Here is a 15,686-nt window from a genome sequence, read left to right as displayed (position 1 = left end):
ATTTATTGAAATTATTCTCTTATTTTATTGATTTAAATGTGATTTTACCTGCCAGGGTCAAATGATGGACTGTAAGTGAGTGGAACTACACCTTTGGCAGGTAAGGAGCCGGATTTTCTTTCCTGCTTCTCAGATTTGGATGGGATTTAATAACATATCGGTGTTATTAGACTAAAATGGGATTTGTAGGTTCATGGTGTGTGGTGTTTTCACGGTAAACTGTCATTGTCCATGTTTTCATAAATAAATGACGTTTCTGCTGCAGGGCTGCTTCATTGATGGTTTTATGTGGTTCAGACAAACAGAAGTGGCTTTTAAAAAAATCATTTTCATTTTAGGATATGCATTTAGATTTTTTACACAGCAAAGTCCTTAAATATATTCATCATTTCCTGACATAAAAATATTTTTGCAGTACAGGTGACTCAGGTCTCAAGATCTAACTTTGTACAGTAAATTAACTTTGCATGGAGTTTGTTCTTTATATAAACATTTTAAAACGATGCATCTGCACCCATGTGTTAAATGTTGTTTATTATGGTTTATCTTCTCTTTAACTTGTTGTTAAATTGTGTAGTGATAATAGTAGTTCCTCCTTTTATTTCTGTGAATTTTATATTCTGCAAAACAATTAATTTTATCTGTTCGGCTCATACAGACTCATTTTTAATATTAATTAATCCAGCACAGGGATGAACTGTTTGTTAACAGGCCTATCATAAGTAACTATATTCCATATATTGTATGGGTACTGATATTAAGGTCTAATTTTCAGGAGAACCTAAGGACCAGCAGTGGAAGAAGTACTCAGATCATTTACTTAAATAGAAATAGCGTGTAGAATTAGAAAAGTCCTACATTTAAAAGGGTACCAGCACAAAAAGCACCAGCTATTAAAAGCACTGTGTCATTCCACACAAGTGAATATGTTTTTATATTATTTAATATTATTGAAGCATTCATGTATCAGATAAACATGGAGCTTATTTTAACACCTCACACAATCTAATATTGATAATTTTAATAATTCTAAGAGCTGCAGTGTGGTTTGTAAATTTAACATCAGGGATGAATAAAGTCTTCTGAATATACTTCTGTATTTTGACCTGCACCAGGATGGTCTGTGGTTTAAAAACCATTTGACCTCCTGTTGCTGCTCAAGCAAATCTTTAAAACATATGAGTAAATAATATGTTAAATCATAATCAGGTCACCGGGGAGAAGCGAAATCATTGGAAATCATCCCAGAGGCTGTGGGATGATGTGACATGTTGTGTCTTCTATCTGGAAGTGAAAATTGATTTTATGGTTTGAAAAAGGTCTTGTATAAAAAAAAAATAAGATGACATTCCCAAGGAGGTTTTAATGGGCCGGCAGATCAATAATGTAAGGTGTTCAATTGTCCAGTGTGGCAGCCAGAGATAGAAATGAATCGATGTCGGTATGGGAGAAACATCCAATTTATTCTGATGATGATGATGATTGACAGGTGGAGATAGAGACAGAGTTAGCTCCTGCTGCATTTTGTGGGTAAGAAAATACCACAGAAACAAGTTGGACTGTAGGGAAAGTATAGACGAACAGTCCTACGTGAGCACCACAGGCATTGAATCTCTGTAGTAACATCATGGTATTGTACTGCAACGACATTATGTGACCACAAATACACCACCTGGATTTAACTAAGCAGACAGGTAGGAGCCTCCCATTGGATAATTACTGCATGGATGATTATGTTTCAGCTGACAACAAGTTATTTAACCCGAACGGATGCAGTGAGTAGCTTCTCATTTCTTAAACAACCATGTCTGAAGACTCATCCTGTGTTCGTGAAAAAGATGTTAATCTGTTTGGGAAGGGTCAAATTATTGACATGAATCAAAGAAAAAATCTATGGAGATTGATGAAACTACTAAAACTGGGTTAAGAACTGTCCAATGGAAGAAGGTCATGTGGTCTGATGAGTCCAGATTGACCCTGTTCCAGAGTGATGGAGCATCAGGGTAAGAAGAGAGGAGGGTGAAGTGATGCACCCATCATGTCTAGTGTCTACTGTACAAGCCTGTGGGGGCAGTGCTATGATCTGGGGTTGCTGCATTTGGTCAGGTCGAGGTTCAGTAATGTTATGTGTCCACAGAATGAGGTCAGCTGACTACCTGAATGTACTGAATGACCAGGTTATCAATCAGTGGATCTTTTCTTTCCTGATGTCACGGAAATATTCCAAGATGACAATGTCAGGATTCATCAAGCTCAAATTGTAAAAGAGTGGTTCAGGGAGCATGACTTAAAATTTTAACACATTGATTTTTCCACCACAGAGTCCAGACCTTAACCCCTTTGAGAATCTTTGGGATGTGCTGGAGAAGACTTTGTGCAGCGGTCCGACTCTCCCATCCCTACTACAAGATGTAGTTGTGTGTCGAGAGGCCACAACCTGAAAAACAAAAAAAGAAAGAATCAAAGTCTGAGCTGAACTGTGGATTTGAAGAATCGTTATAAGTTACATGAGTTATGAGCAGCTTTACATTATTATTGCTCATTTTATTTAAACAGGTTACATATATTTGAATCACTCTCTCTCTCTCTAATTGTTGGTGTTGGACCTCATGCACTAACCTCTTGTGACTGAATGCAGCATCTGGTGAAAAGACTGAAGCGTCTCATCACATGTGAGTTGAATGTGTCCACATGTAATATGTTATGTGCAAAGATAAGACATGTTTCCACAGGCGACGACTTCAAATGGAAGAAAAAGACATTGAAAAACCAGGAGAGAGGGAGGAACTGATTGTTTCTCACTGTCCAACAACCCAGCCTGCACCAGAAACAGGTTGTTTTCTGGGGCTCCTGGAGCCTCCCGGCCCTCAGCCTGCTCACGGTCACACAGGAGAAGCAGATATTTTATCTCAAGAGAACGACTTGTGGGTTTTTTCTGAGGCTCTGACCGCTGACTTTGATCTCTGCATCCATCCAGCTTCAATACAGCTTAACCCTTATCACTGCCGGCCCAGAGACTGCGAGCAGATTTACAGCAGATACTTTCAACACGTAATCCAATATAGATTATTGCAGATTACTGATCAGATGCTTCAATAACTTTTAATTATTCAGCAAATCTTGTTAATACAGCTCCATGAAAACTGTCAAACCTGCTTCTATACAACAATAAACTGTCAGAGGAATTTTACGTTGAATGGAAAACTGAGTGTTTTGGAGATTAATCTTAAATAATCGCTGCCAGACTTCTGCAGCTCCTGCCCCATGCATTCATCCAAATCCAGATACCGGTACATCAAGAGTAAATTAGTAAACATCTTATTATTAGCCAGTTGATGAGACAATGTTATTTTTCCACATAGAGTTTAACAGACTGTTTTTTGTTGTAGCTATTAAGAATGTGTAGATTTGTGTGATTTTTGTATGATGATTGATATGATTACAGTCCAGATTCATATTAGTGAATTATTTTCATTAGTTAATCAGTCTCATATTCTCATATTTTCTATTTGATTTAACATCACAAACCTGCAAAATTACACAAAACATTGCACAAACATGTCTAAAATTATTATACAAATTATAACATATCACAGTTTAAATTATTTAAAAATACAATTCAGAACAAGTGAAAGTGAATTATAAAATAAACTGTTATTGATTTATTTATTCTTGTAGTAATATTGATAATGTGCCATTAAACTGCCCATTTGTTATCCAGTGTGTGCTGTCGCTCCACTAATGTGTTTATAAGTTGCTTAAACAGACTCTTTGTCTTTAGGCTTAATTTGCTCAGAAAAGCAATCAGTGGGTTTCCATTAAATCAGGTTTCATCAGGATGAAGAGACCACTTAGCAACAGTCCCAGAAACCACAGATAATGGCTGGGAGGGATTAGAGTTTGTTATTTGTGAGGGTGAATCCTCCAGGGAATCTCTCTCAGCAAGAAATGAAATTAGCTGCTAACGGGACTAACAGTCATCTAAACACTCGAATCAGTGCTTTTGGATTATTTCAGCCCGGAGACAAAGGCCAGAACTCACACACACACACACACACACACACACACACACACACACACACACACACACACACACACACACACACACACACGGTTCTCAGGTGATGCACCAAGAAGATCTAATGTCTCACTTCAGTGCTTTAACCCAGGCCTGTTCTCATTCATTAGCAGGTTTTTGGTGTGAATGCACCGTTAGATTTGATAAAGTTATGTTTCACATTTATGCTCCTGATGATCGACTCCGTCCTTTTTCATCACGTTCCAATTTAAAAAGGATCGGTGATAAATGTCAGTTCCACCTTACGTGTGCACATGCTTTGTCATGTTCGATGGAGGGCATGAAGATTGTGTCTGTTTGACTTTGGCGTGTGTGTGTAGACAGTTCAAACACTGGTTTCGTTGACTAATTCCGCTGGTTCCAAGTGGGGATCACAGGTCTGCATGAGTGTGGGTGGGTGTGGGTGGTGGACTGAGACTCTGAGCTGCAACACTTGAGTCTTGTTTGATCTTCTGGTCTCCAATAAGTGAAGTCTTGTTACATAAAATCAGAATCAGAAAATCAAACCAGTTAAAGCAGCTAAAAGTCGTATTATTACTTATTATACACGACTCAGGATCAAGTCGTGCACAGTCAGACTCAGAAGAAGACAGAAAACAACAGGTAGCATTACAAAAAGTGTCACCTAGAGAAAGATTACAGCTATAAGACTGGAGTGAATCAGAAAGACGTGCATGTTTTAATTAGGACAGCAAGTCAACCCTGTGTTCTGTATTTAGACACATCCCTTCATCCACATCACTTCTTATATTCTTAGTTCAAGTCATTCTGCAAGCATGAATCTAAATGAAGAAAATGATTATATGTCAAAAGTCCTGGAGTGTTTTATTAACTGTTTGGTTCCTCCTTTGTCTCTACAAACAAAAAAACTGTTAATAAAAGAACAGTGGCCTCTTCTTGTGTTGTGTTTAATTAAACTGTGGAGAAATTATTTCAGAAGCTTTGTAAATGTTATGCAACAATAAAAACACATTCAAAAACAGCAACAACTGACACTGTTGGAGCAAATCTCTAAATACTACATGATGAACTGATTCAAATCAATCTCTGTGCAGGAATCTGCTGTATTTTAACTGTATTTGTGAAACATCCTTTGCAGCCTTGTGTGTTTTACCTTCAAGTTTCTATAGGACGTCATCTTCACTTTCTATATGAATATTCATGTTGATTGGTTTCAACAGTGATTTCATTTACTATGCACTGTTCAGTGCTGACTTGATTGGCTGAATTTAAACATAATGCTGCATAATGTCACATCAATAACTTGGAGACAAATGTTCTGCTCGTATGGACGATTTGTCTCAAACACAAACACAGTAAGAAGGATTAACACAATCACTGGAATAAAGATTCATATCTACGCATAAAAGGGTTTAATCTACACCTTCCTGGGAACAAATGGAAGAAATGTAGAAAACTCTTAATCGGACACCGCATTTCCCATAAAAAAAGAAAAATATAATAAGATCTGAATAAACAAAGTTTAATTAAATGCAGTTCGTCATATAGTGATGAATCTTGATATGTGATTAAAATCATGCAGACGGTGTTCATCAATGTGGTCAATGACAGATGGTAATTGTAATTTCATTGTAATTAAATGTCTACAATGTTTAATACTGATCTGGTTTTGTTGTAAAGTTCTGCTTTGGATCTCATTTGGACCTGTAAAACTATTTTTATATTTCTTTTCTCTCTCATCACACTCTCACTAAAGCCGCTGCAAAGAAGAGCTGCAAAACACAAAAAAGGATGGAAATAGTTTACAGTCTTTAGACATAAAATAGAAGTAATCTGTAGACCTTCGGGGGGAGGAGGAGATTGAAATGCAGCACTTGAAAAATATCTCCATCATCTGTTTCTATCACAAACTATCTTTCGATTCCAAAAAGACGCTGAGGGGAGCGTTTGAGGAGGAACGGGCTGTTCAGGGGATGAAGCTTCAGGGTGCGCAGGACTCATGGGTTTGTTTGAGGATTATGAAGGTGTTTACATTCAGAGACGAAGACCTGGAGCGATGAGCCCGGGCCTCTGGTGGCTCCTGGATCAGCTCTGCATTCCTGTAAAGAGTGATGGACAGGTGAGGTTCACAGACAGTATGGCAGGATGAGGCATCTGTGGAGAGAAAACGACGTTTGAATAAAATAAGACGTTTTTCCAAATGCACAATGACTTCTTCTATCTTCTTCTATCCTCTGATGGTGCATTAAAAAAGATTTGTGGCCTATATAAACAAAATCAGCTGGATTGGACTCCGTTTTACTGATTATCTGAGGCATAAATCTAAAATTGATATTTATAATTAAACGATGCAGAGACTATAAACACAGTATGTTTGCTACAGAACAGGAAATGAACTGACTGGCAAAACTGTGCTGCTCAGATTAACACACTGAGTTTATTACCTCCTCAGATAAAATCTAAATGATGACAGCGCCATCTAGTGGCTGTAAACTGCGTTGCACATTTTCTGTGATTGACATCAAATTATTTATTGTAAGGTCTGAAAAGTCAAGCAGCGGCAGAAGATGCACTCAGACCTTTAACTTTAGAGAAAGCAGTACAAGCAAAATGTAGTAATATTGTGTTACATGTACAAATAACACAAGTACACAAGTATCAGCATCACAATATACAGTACAGAAGGTAAAAGTACTCATTGTGCAGAGTAGCCCATCTCAGAACTACATAATATGATGGTAAAACTGAGAAAATACTCCTTCTAGTTACTCAGTTCCTTGTAATACAAATATTCAGTGTCTTTTTATACATATTTACCACATTTGCAGCACTTTTCTCTATAAATCAGCCTGATTTGCCTTTGTACCTTTAGATTACACAGTATATAGTACAGTAAAAGTAAAATATTTACATTGAACTTTAGTAACAGTTACTTTTCACCTCAACCAAGTTGCATGAAGAGAAATAGAAATAGAAAAATATGATTAAAAATTAATTAAATAGACAAAGACTTTCGGTAACTCAGCCACCTACAAACTCCATTTAAACAGGTAACAATTATTTCTTCTAGTGATCAAAATGAAATCATGTCCTTTTTAAAGCCCTACTGCTTTAACACATTTACAGTTAGGTGTTGTTGTTAATGTTTAAGGTTTTCCATTGAGTTTGTTGGAGGTTTTATGAAAGTGTGAGTATCACTCCAGAGATTTTTTTTCCCACATCAACAATGAAAAGTTGTTTTTCAGTTTGTTTGACATTGGCTTGTCAGAACTAGACAGCAATTTAGATTCATACAACAACAACTACAACAATAACAGGTAGTACTGCTACAGTATTTAACATTCAAGATTCAAACTGTAATAATCCCAAAGGGAAATGTTTTTGCCTCGTTACAGTTGTTCTAAACTCAGACAGAAAGAAAAGGAACCACAACCAGAAAAGATCCACACCAACATTAACACAGATAAATCAGATCATCATCTATACAGAATAAGTACAATGAATGAAAATAGGTCAGTAATTAAACTGTTGAGTCATGGCATCCTCCTCTATAATACCAATGTTAATAATTATCTACAAGTGAAACTTCTGATAAGAACTTTTACAACTTTATCAGCAACTTAGTTGCTGATAAAGTCTAGTAAAGTTTAGTAAAATGTTTTCACAGTACTTCAGTAAATGCACTGTGTATGCTTACTAACTTACACAAGGCCTTCGGGGGTGGCTTTTATTCTGAAAGGACTGAACAGAACAGAACACAGAGGGAGCTGTGGACGGCTCCACCTCTTGTCCTCCACCCCCTGTAGTAGCTATAAAAGTGTGCGTGTCACACACGGATGGGACTACACTCACAGAGATCTCATTATAGGTGAACTGTGAGAACCTGCAGCTTGAACTTCTACTAAAAAAGGACAATCAAAGCAGCAAAATGGTGAGTGTTCAGTCATTTCTGTTATTATCAGCACAAACAAGTGGCTCTGTTTACCAGAAATATCAAAAGCTGCAGCGTCGCATTTGAAAAAAACCAAAGTTACCAAATGAGTCACTTCTGAAGTGTGAACTTCCTCATACTAACTTTCCTTCTGTATTTGCATACTTCCTCCACAAACTGTGTTGCAAGCTGGAGTTTTTGTTTATTGTTTCCAGTTTACGACCCCCAGTCTGCTTCTGAAAAACATTCTGGCGTTGCTGAAGGCCATAAAATCCAGGCAGGGAAAGCATTTATCTGTTTAAAATAGTGAAAAACATGAAGTAAATCACTGGAAACATGCTGCCAGGCATGTGGCTCCAGCTCCAGTAAAGGTTAACTGTTTCCATATGGGGACTGGGAGGACTGGGGGGACTGGGGGTCAGGAAGCTGTGCTGCTCTGCCTGGCTTGTGGGGAATGCTGGTGTGGTATTTTACATTTCTGTTTCTGTCGCTCACCAACGAGCTGATAACGGCTGCACTGTTGGACCTGAAGCTGCTATTTTTAGGCCTTTTCAACACAGCTTGAAAACCAGCGCTCTGTGTAACTAACGCACATACTTCAGATGTTAGACATGAGGTCAGGCACATGACAGAAAAGCCTCGCAGCCTTGGATCAACATTTTTACGAGCTAAAGAGTCTGAAGTCCAGCAGCCGAGGACGTCGACCTTTCCCTTTTTGACTTTGTTCCCTTTGTAACATCGGTTCAAACTGCGAGTCCTTTGGAACTGTAAGAAAAGTCTGTTTGACCATGTGTTTTCTTGTCTTTTGACATTTCCTGTTAGCTCATTCTATGTGCAACATGACAGGAAAGAAGAAGTACGGAGACTTTTGGTTGATTTAGAGCTGCTATTACATGTAAAAATGTATTGATTAGATAGTAGTAGGTATATAAAACGCAGCTATGTTAGTTTTATGAGTTGAGTCTGTCCAATAACCACATAATAATGTACAGTATGAACAGCAACAACCCTCCAGTTCCTATTCATTTTGAACTTCCTAATTGTTTCCCAGTTATTCCATTTTGGAATTAGTTACACAACACACTCAGTACAATGCCACACTTTGTTTGCCTTCCCATGTTGAGGTCCTCTCGTCGAGCGTGACGTCAGGACACGACACAGGACACAGATCGTTCAGTTCGTTCTTCGTCGCCTGGACAAAAATGTCCGTTTCACAGACTGTAAACATGCACTAGTGTGGTGTGTTGCAACACCAGCAGCCAACCGAGCCACTACTCCCACATTTCTCCAAACCGGCCAACAAGTGTCGAAACGATCTGACTCACAAACCAGCAAGAAAATTCAAAGTTTCATCTGGTTATGAGCTTAGTTTTTTAGTTTGGTCTGCAGAGACCAGAAGTCCAGGAAATCTGGTGTCTTATTTTAGAGCGTGTGCAGTCTCGGGTCCAACCGGGTTAGTGGGTTAGAGCTGCAGAGGCGTGTGCGTCTCTGTGGGTCGTGTGAATGACACCTCACTCAAAATAGCAGTCTGCTGAGCTGGCCTCAGCCATAGCAGCCGCTCCCACGTCACCGGGACCTCTCCTCTGGCCTTAATGCTCGCTCTATGGGGGAAGGTCGGGGTCAAGGGATCACAATTCAAAACAAGCCAAAGGCCCACGCTAAAAAATCCACCGCTGACGCTTAATGTTGTGGTTTCTGTTGGCTTATATCTGATTATCCTCCACCAGTTGGGTTATTTATAGGCCTTATGATGGAAGCTGGGTATTTCATGGCTCAATTTATTTAAACATTACTTTTAGCTTACTTTCATTTTAATAAGGTTAGCACCCTATTTCATTCATTTAGTCTTTATTTTAGCTACTCAAACCCTTTTAAAATAAATGTAGCTAATTATTCACCAATTTATGCATTAATTTATTCATGTTTAACATTACTTTAAGCTAACTATGTTAGCTGGTTAGCCATTTTTGGTAGCTAACCATTATAGCCATTGATCCGTTATGGGTATAAATTTCATTAATTTATCTCTTTTCAATCATTTATTCATCAGCAATACATCTGATACCTTTAGTGAACATTTGTAAACATCTGTCCACACAGTCGTCTATGTTACATTTAACTATTTCATTTAACTATTCTAAACATGCACCATTTATCTTAATTAATTATTTTAAGTTTTCCCACAGCCTTTTTTAACATTTGTCTGTTTCACCTAACTAATTTTAACTGTTCCATATTATTTATATAAATATGTTAACTATTTGTATTCCCACGTTATCCTCAAAGTATTTTTCATTCTCTTAAATGATTTGGAGATGTTGAAATAAAGCCAGTTGCTGCATCATGTTTTCTCTGGTCTTTAATTCCTGAACAGTGAAGCCATAAAGTAAAACACACTCCTTCATGACTGATTGCACATGTTCTGTGCCCTGTTGGAGTCTGGTTGTTAGTGTTGCTACAGACGTCACACTGGAAAAACATGACCGGCTGCACCGTCAAGATGTTGTTAGGGTCAGATATAGAAATAGGTTCAAAGAGACGCTATGTGGGTTTCTATACGCCTGTTGTGCTGTTTAACTCTCATATTAATAGATAGTATATATATAGTCATATTAATGTGTACTCTATTTATATAATGAGGTACGAGAAAAACGGCTCTTGAATTCAGTGGGTGTACATGAGCATTAATATTCTGTGAATATTTTTTGCTGATTTTGTTAATGTTTAGTTGAAATGCCACATTTGAACTTACAATGTAAGTATATAGTATATATTTCAGTGACTATTAAGTATGTGTCTCCTCTGAAGTTAGGTCAAAGGATGTGATCAGTAATAGATGGCCCTACATAAGTACCTTTGTAAACTAGAAATTTCTAATTATACATATATGTAACACGGTTTAATCTACATAAACTCTTGAAGATGGCTGTTAAAAGTGTCACGTGCTATTTTGACAGCAATACTTCCTGTGTTTCTCATATTACAAGACACAGCTGTTCTTTTGTCGACTGATGGAATAAGGTAAATATACGTGTTGCAGAAAAAAAAAAAGAAGCTAATTCCCATTCAGCATTTCAGTGGTTGATTTTGTCGTCAGCATGTTAGTGATCCTCTCATATGAGAATTTAGGGCTTGGCTTCTGCTCTTTATCTCCCAGATTTGCATTTTTATCACTTCCATCTCCCTTTACGGACACGTTAACCAAAGGGAACAGACAACATTACATCCTAAAACACCCTCAGGCCAAATTTTCCTTCCAAATGATGAGACCAAACTTGTTTCAGTCCATAGCATGCATACACCCATTGCCTCCCTGCACCACCCACATACTTTACAAGGAGCTAGAAATACTTGCACAGGGTGTGGGAACACTTTGGCCCCTGTAAATATTCTGACAAGACTGTGTTAATCACCCCTGCTTACTTATTTAGATAAGCGGCTGCTTATTTGTTACATCCTCCTTGCAGGGATATTTTAAAATGTAACACTCATCTGAAATTTTAATATACAAAAGTCAGACTGATGCAAACAATTAAAAATTGCATAAGCAGTTGAAAAGTCATTGTGACAGGTTGGTCCCACCCTGTTTTCCTGTTACTTTCAGCAGGTCAAGACAAGTTTAAAAACAGAAATGTTAGCATTAAGGTATTCAGCAAAATCAGATCATGGGGTGTTTTGATATGCATGATGAATTCAGTGACAGAGGGTGCAGCTGTAAATTAAATATACGTGAGTCACTGGCCTCAGTAGAAAGGTAAATAACACCTTTTTTTCCTGTCTACAGCGCGAGTGCATCTCTATCCATGTTGGCCAGGCTGGCGTCCAGATGGGCAACACCTGCTGGGAGCTTTACTGCCTGGAGCACGGCATCCAGCCTGACGGCCACATGCCCAGCAGCAAGCCCAGCGGAGGCTACGATGACTCTTTTACCACTTTTTTCAGTGAGACCGGCACTGGGAAGTACGTGCCCAGAGCCATCTTTGTTGACCTGGAGCCAACTGTTATTGGTGAGTTGGTTAGTTTCACTAAGCAGCTTTTCTGGCAAAGTAACTTGTAGTTAAGAGTCAAAATTTCAAAGGGTTCGATAGAAGGAAGATACAAAGTCTACAACACCATAAAGATTAAGATGGTTGATCATTATCAGAATTAGTAATTTCAAGACAATGTGATAGTTGGAAATTTTAAATTAAATGATTTTGAAGTCAGCAAAACATAGCACTGTTTATGGGCACATATAATATTAATGTTTCAGTTTAATTACTGGGATATTCTGACTCAAAATGACTGTTCATCATTCAAATTGGCTTCATTAATGTGAGAAACCTCCAGACTAATGTAATTAGTCCCTCTTTGTTAAGTATTAATACGCTATCTTCTCTTCTCTTATAGATGAGGTTCGTACAGGCACTTACCGCCAGCTTTTCCACCCTGAGCAGCTGATCTCAGGGAAGGAGGACGCCGCCAATAACTATGCCCGTGGTCACTACACCGTCGGAAAGGAGCACATCGACTCTGTACTCGACAGGATCCGCAAACTGGTAAGATGTGCTGCAAGAAGACTGGCATACAATTCAAACAGTCAGGCAAAGTCTTTAGAGTAATTTTACAACAGAGGACGTCTGTAGTCTTCTACCTGATTCAGGGTACGGTATGATTTTTTGTCCCTTTCTCTTCTTAATTTGTAAACGCACCTTTCTTGTTCAGTCCGACCAGTGCACTGGACTCCAAGGTTTCTTGGTCTTCCACTCGTTTGGAGGAGGAACTGGTTCTGGCTTCACCTCTCTGCTGATGGAGCGTCTCTCAGTGGACTTTGGCAAGAAGTCCAAACTGGAATTTGCCATCTACCCTGCTCCTCAGGTGTCTACAGCCGTGGTGGAGCCCTACAACTCCATCCTGACCACCCACACCACCCTGGAGCACTCTGATTGTGCCTTCATGGTGGACAACGAGGCCATCTATGACATCTGCCGCAGGAACTTGGACATCGAGCGCCCGTCTTACACCAACCTGAATCGCCTCATCAGCCAGATCGTCTCCTCCATCACCGCCTCCCTGCGCTTCGATGGTGCCTTGAACGTGGACTTGACAGAGTTCCAGACCAACTTGGTGCCCTACCCTCGTATCCACTTCCCTCTGGCCACATATGCCCCAGTCATCTCAGCAGAGAAGGCCTATCACGAGCAGCTCACTGTGGCTGAAATCACCAACTCCTGTTTCGAGCCAGCCAATCAGATGGTCAAATGCGACCCTCGCCACGGCAAGTACATGGCCTGCTGCCTCCTGTACCGAGGTGATGTGGTTCCCAAAGATGTTAACGTAGCAATCGGCAACATCAAAACCAAGAGGACCATCCAGTTTGTGGACTGGTGTCCCACAGGGTTCAAGGTAGGAATAAACTACCAGCCTCCCACTGTGGTCCCTGGAGGAGACCTGGCCAAGGTCCAGAGGGCCGTGTGCATGCTGAGCAACACCACCGCCATCGCCGAGGCCTGGGCTCGACTTGACCACAAGTTTGACCTGATGTACGCCAAGAGGGCCTTTGTCCACTGGTACGTCGGAGAGGGGATGGAGGAGGGAGAGTTCTCGGAGGCCAGAGAGGACATGGCCGCCCTGGAGAAGGATTACGAAGAGGTCGGCATCGACTCGTTCGAGGAGGAGGAAGAAGGGGAGGAGTATTGAAGAAACGGAAGAACAGAGCTCAAGAAATGGTTTTAAAGTCTGACTTTAGTGTTAATGGTGTTAATGTCTAACAACTGGTATGTGAACCACTAATAAACACTAATGTTACCGCCGAGCAACAGTTCAATCCCAAATGGTGTTTGGTTTTATTGAACTCTCCAGTGAGAGAGAAGATTTCGTTATCTTCTTTTTTTCTAAATAAAGCTGCTACACCTCCTCTAGATCAAACCTTTCTTGGTCAAAACTTAAAATACACAGTTTTTTCTTAATTGAAAGTGAACTATATTCACTTGGGCTGATTTACTCAGGCTGCCGAAGCTTTAGACAAACTTTTCATGGGGCAATTTTGAAAGCACCTGATAAAGACATTACTGGGAAACTGCACACCTACTTGAAAACAGTGTGCACAATCCTCCACATGATGGCAGTGTGGTGTTTCTATAAGAGAAACCTGAACCATTAAATCAACAGGGAAGATAAAATCCACCAGAACCAGGATTTGGAGCAGGACTGAGATTACTGAGGTAGACATCAAACACATAAATACATTAAAAGGCCAAAATTTATGTAGACAGGTTTATAAAATACATTATTTTTGTGGCTTTTCAGGCAGTTTTTCATAGTTGGGTTTTTCAAATGTGTGTCAGTTATATTATTATATTTGCATAATAAGTTGAATTTAAATGAAAATACTTCTAATCCGTCTGTGTAATCCCATAAAAACAGCATCTATTCGTCTTGGGGTGACTAATTAGTGTGAATAGTGAACAAAGGCTAATTTGCTACAGTAGAAAATGAACCAAAGACTTTGTCTTCATTATAGATTTCTGTGAAGAACCACCAGAGACAGACATATTTCCCAGTTCAGGTCTTAAATCATCGTTTCTGAAGTTGCTGGCGGACTTTTCCCACCCTTCCTCAGTGGATGAGGCCTTCATTTTGGCTCTGTAATTGCTTTTATGTAATTAACACTCAATTTGAGCAGAGTCTAGGCAGTGTGGACAGGGGATTTATAAAAGGTCGTGAAGGACAGAAGAAAGATAACTGTTCTTTTCTTCTATATTTTCCAAGCACAGCAAGTTTTCCTGTTTTGTTCTCAGTATGGGTATAAAAAATAACATGTTGGCAAGTTTCCAGAACAAATCTGTGTTATTTTCAGTTTGGTTGTATCTGTTGGTGAACGGTAATGGAGCAGTGGATGGATGAATAATTTAATTTACAAAGCAAGAGTTGAAGTTTGTGATGAAAAAAATGATTTTATCAAAATTTATATTTAGATTTGGTGGAAAGACAACCAGACTTTTACTTTGTGTTTTTACTGTACAGCACTTGCAGCTTGTTTTTAAAGTGCTCCATATTTAAAGTTATTATTATAATTATTATTAAGTACCAAGAACTTAATAATAATAATAATAATAATAATAATAATAACTTAGTGCTTAAGGTGGAGGTTGGACTTGTGGAGCAAAGTACAGCAGCACTTATAAAAGCCACCGTGTGCACCAGTATGAATATTATTGGATGTTACTGGTCAGTTCTGGTACTGGGCCACCACCTGGCTTCACGTCTGTCCCACTGTGCCGTTGTGTTTTTGAGCCCTTTATTCACAACCTGATCACATAAAATGAAGTTACGCACTAACAGAAAACGAACACATGGGATGCTAATGACCGTCAGGTGCTAGTCGTCCTGAACAAATTCTACTCCACGTTCGACTCTCCTTCCCCCCACAGTTTCACATCCACTCCTCTTCACCTCCTGGGTTTTCCTACTGTGCCACAGCTCCTGCTCATCAATCTTTCCCAGCTATCTGTGGCTCGCTAACTTCCTGACAGGCAGGAGGTGGCATGAGTGGCTGGGAGAGCGCACCTCCACCCCTGTGCCAGTGGCTGCATGCTCCATCAGGTGACATAACTGTCATTAGTTTGATTGGACGAGTCTGCACTGGGCGCCGCTGTCACCATCCTTTTGCAGTTACAACCACCTGCAGCTAAACATCCCCCACCTCATGTCTCTCTAAATGCACTATCAATAGCT

At 39.4% G+C, this 15,686-nt stretch overlaps 1 protein-coding gene across 1 annotated transcript; it reads left to right on the top strand.

The window, feature by feature from the left end:
* The first annotated feature begins 7,834 nt into the window (after window positions 1-7,834).
* On the top strand, window positions 7,835-13,870 carry LOC113163285 (tubulin alpha chain-like). Its single transcript, XM_026361765.1, has 4 exons — window positions 7,835-7,970; window positions 11,755-11,977; window positions 12,360-12,508; window positions 12,675-13,870. The coding sequence occupies exons 1-4, from the start codon at window positions 7,968-7,970 to the stop codon at window positions 13,647-13,649; spliced, it is 1,350 nt and encodes a 449-aa protein (XP_026217550.1). The 5' UTR covers window positions 7,835-7,967; the 3' UTR covers window positions 13,650-13,870.
* The last annotated feature ends 1,816 nt before the right edge of the window (window positions 13,871-15,686 follow it).

This window comes from Anabas testudineus, chromosome 2 (genome assembly GCF_900324465.2).
Source record: "Anabas testudineus chromosome 2, fAnaTes1.2, whole genome shotgun sequence".
Lineage (NCBI taxonomy): Eukaryota > Metazoa > Chordata > Actinopteri > Anabantiformes > Anabantidae > Anabas > Anabas testudineus.
This window is presented reverse-complemented; position numbering and strand designations above follow the sequence as displayed.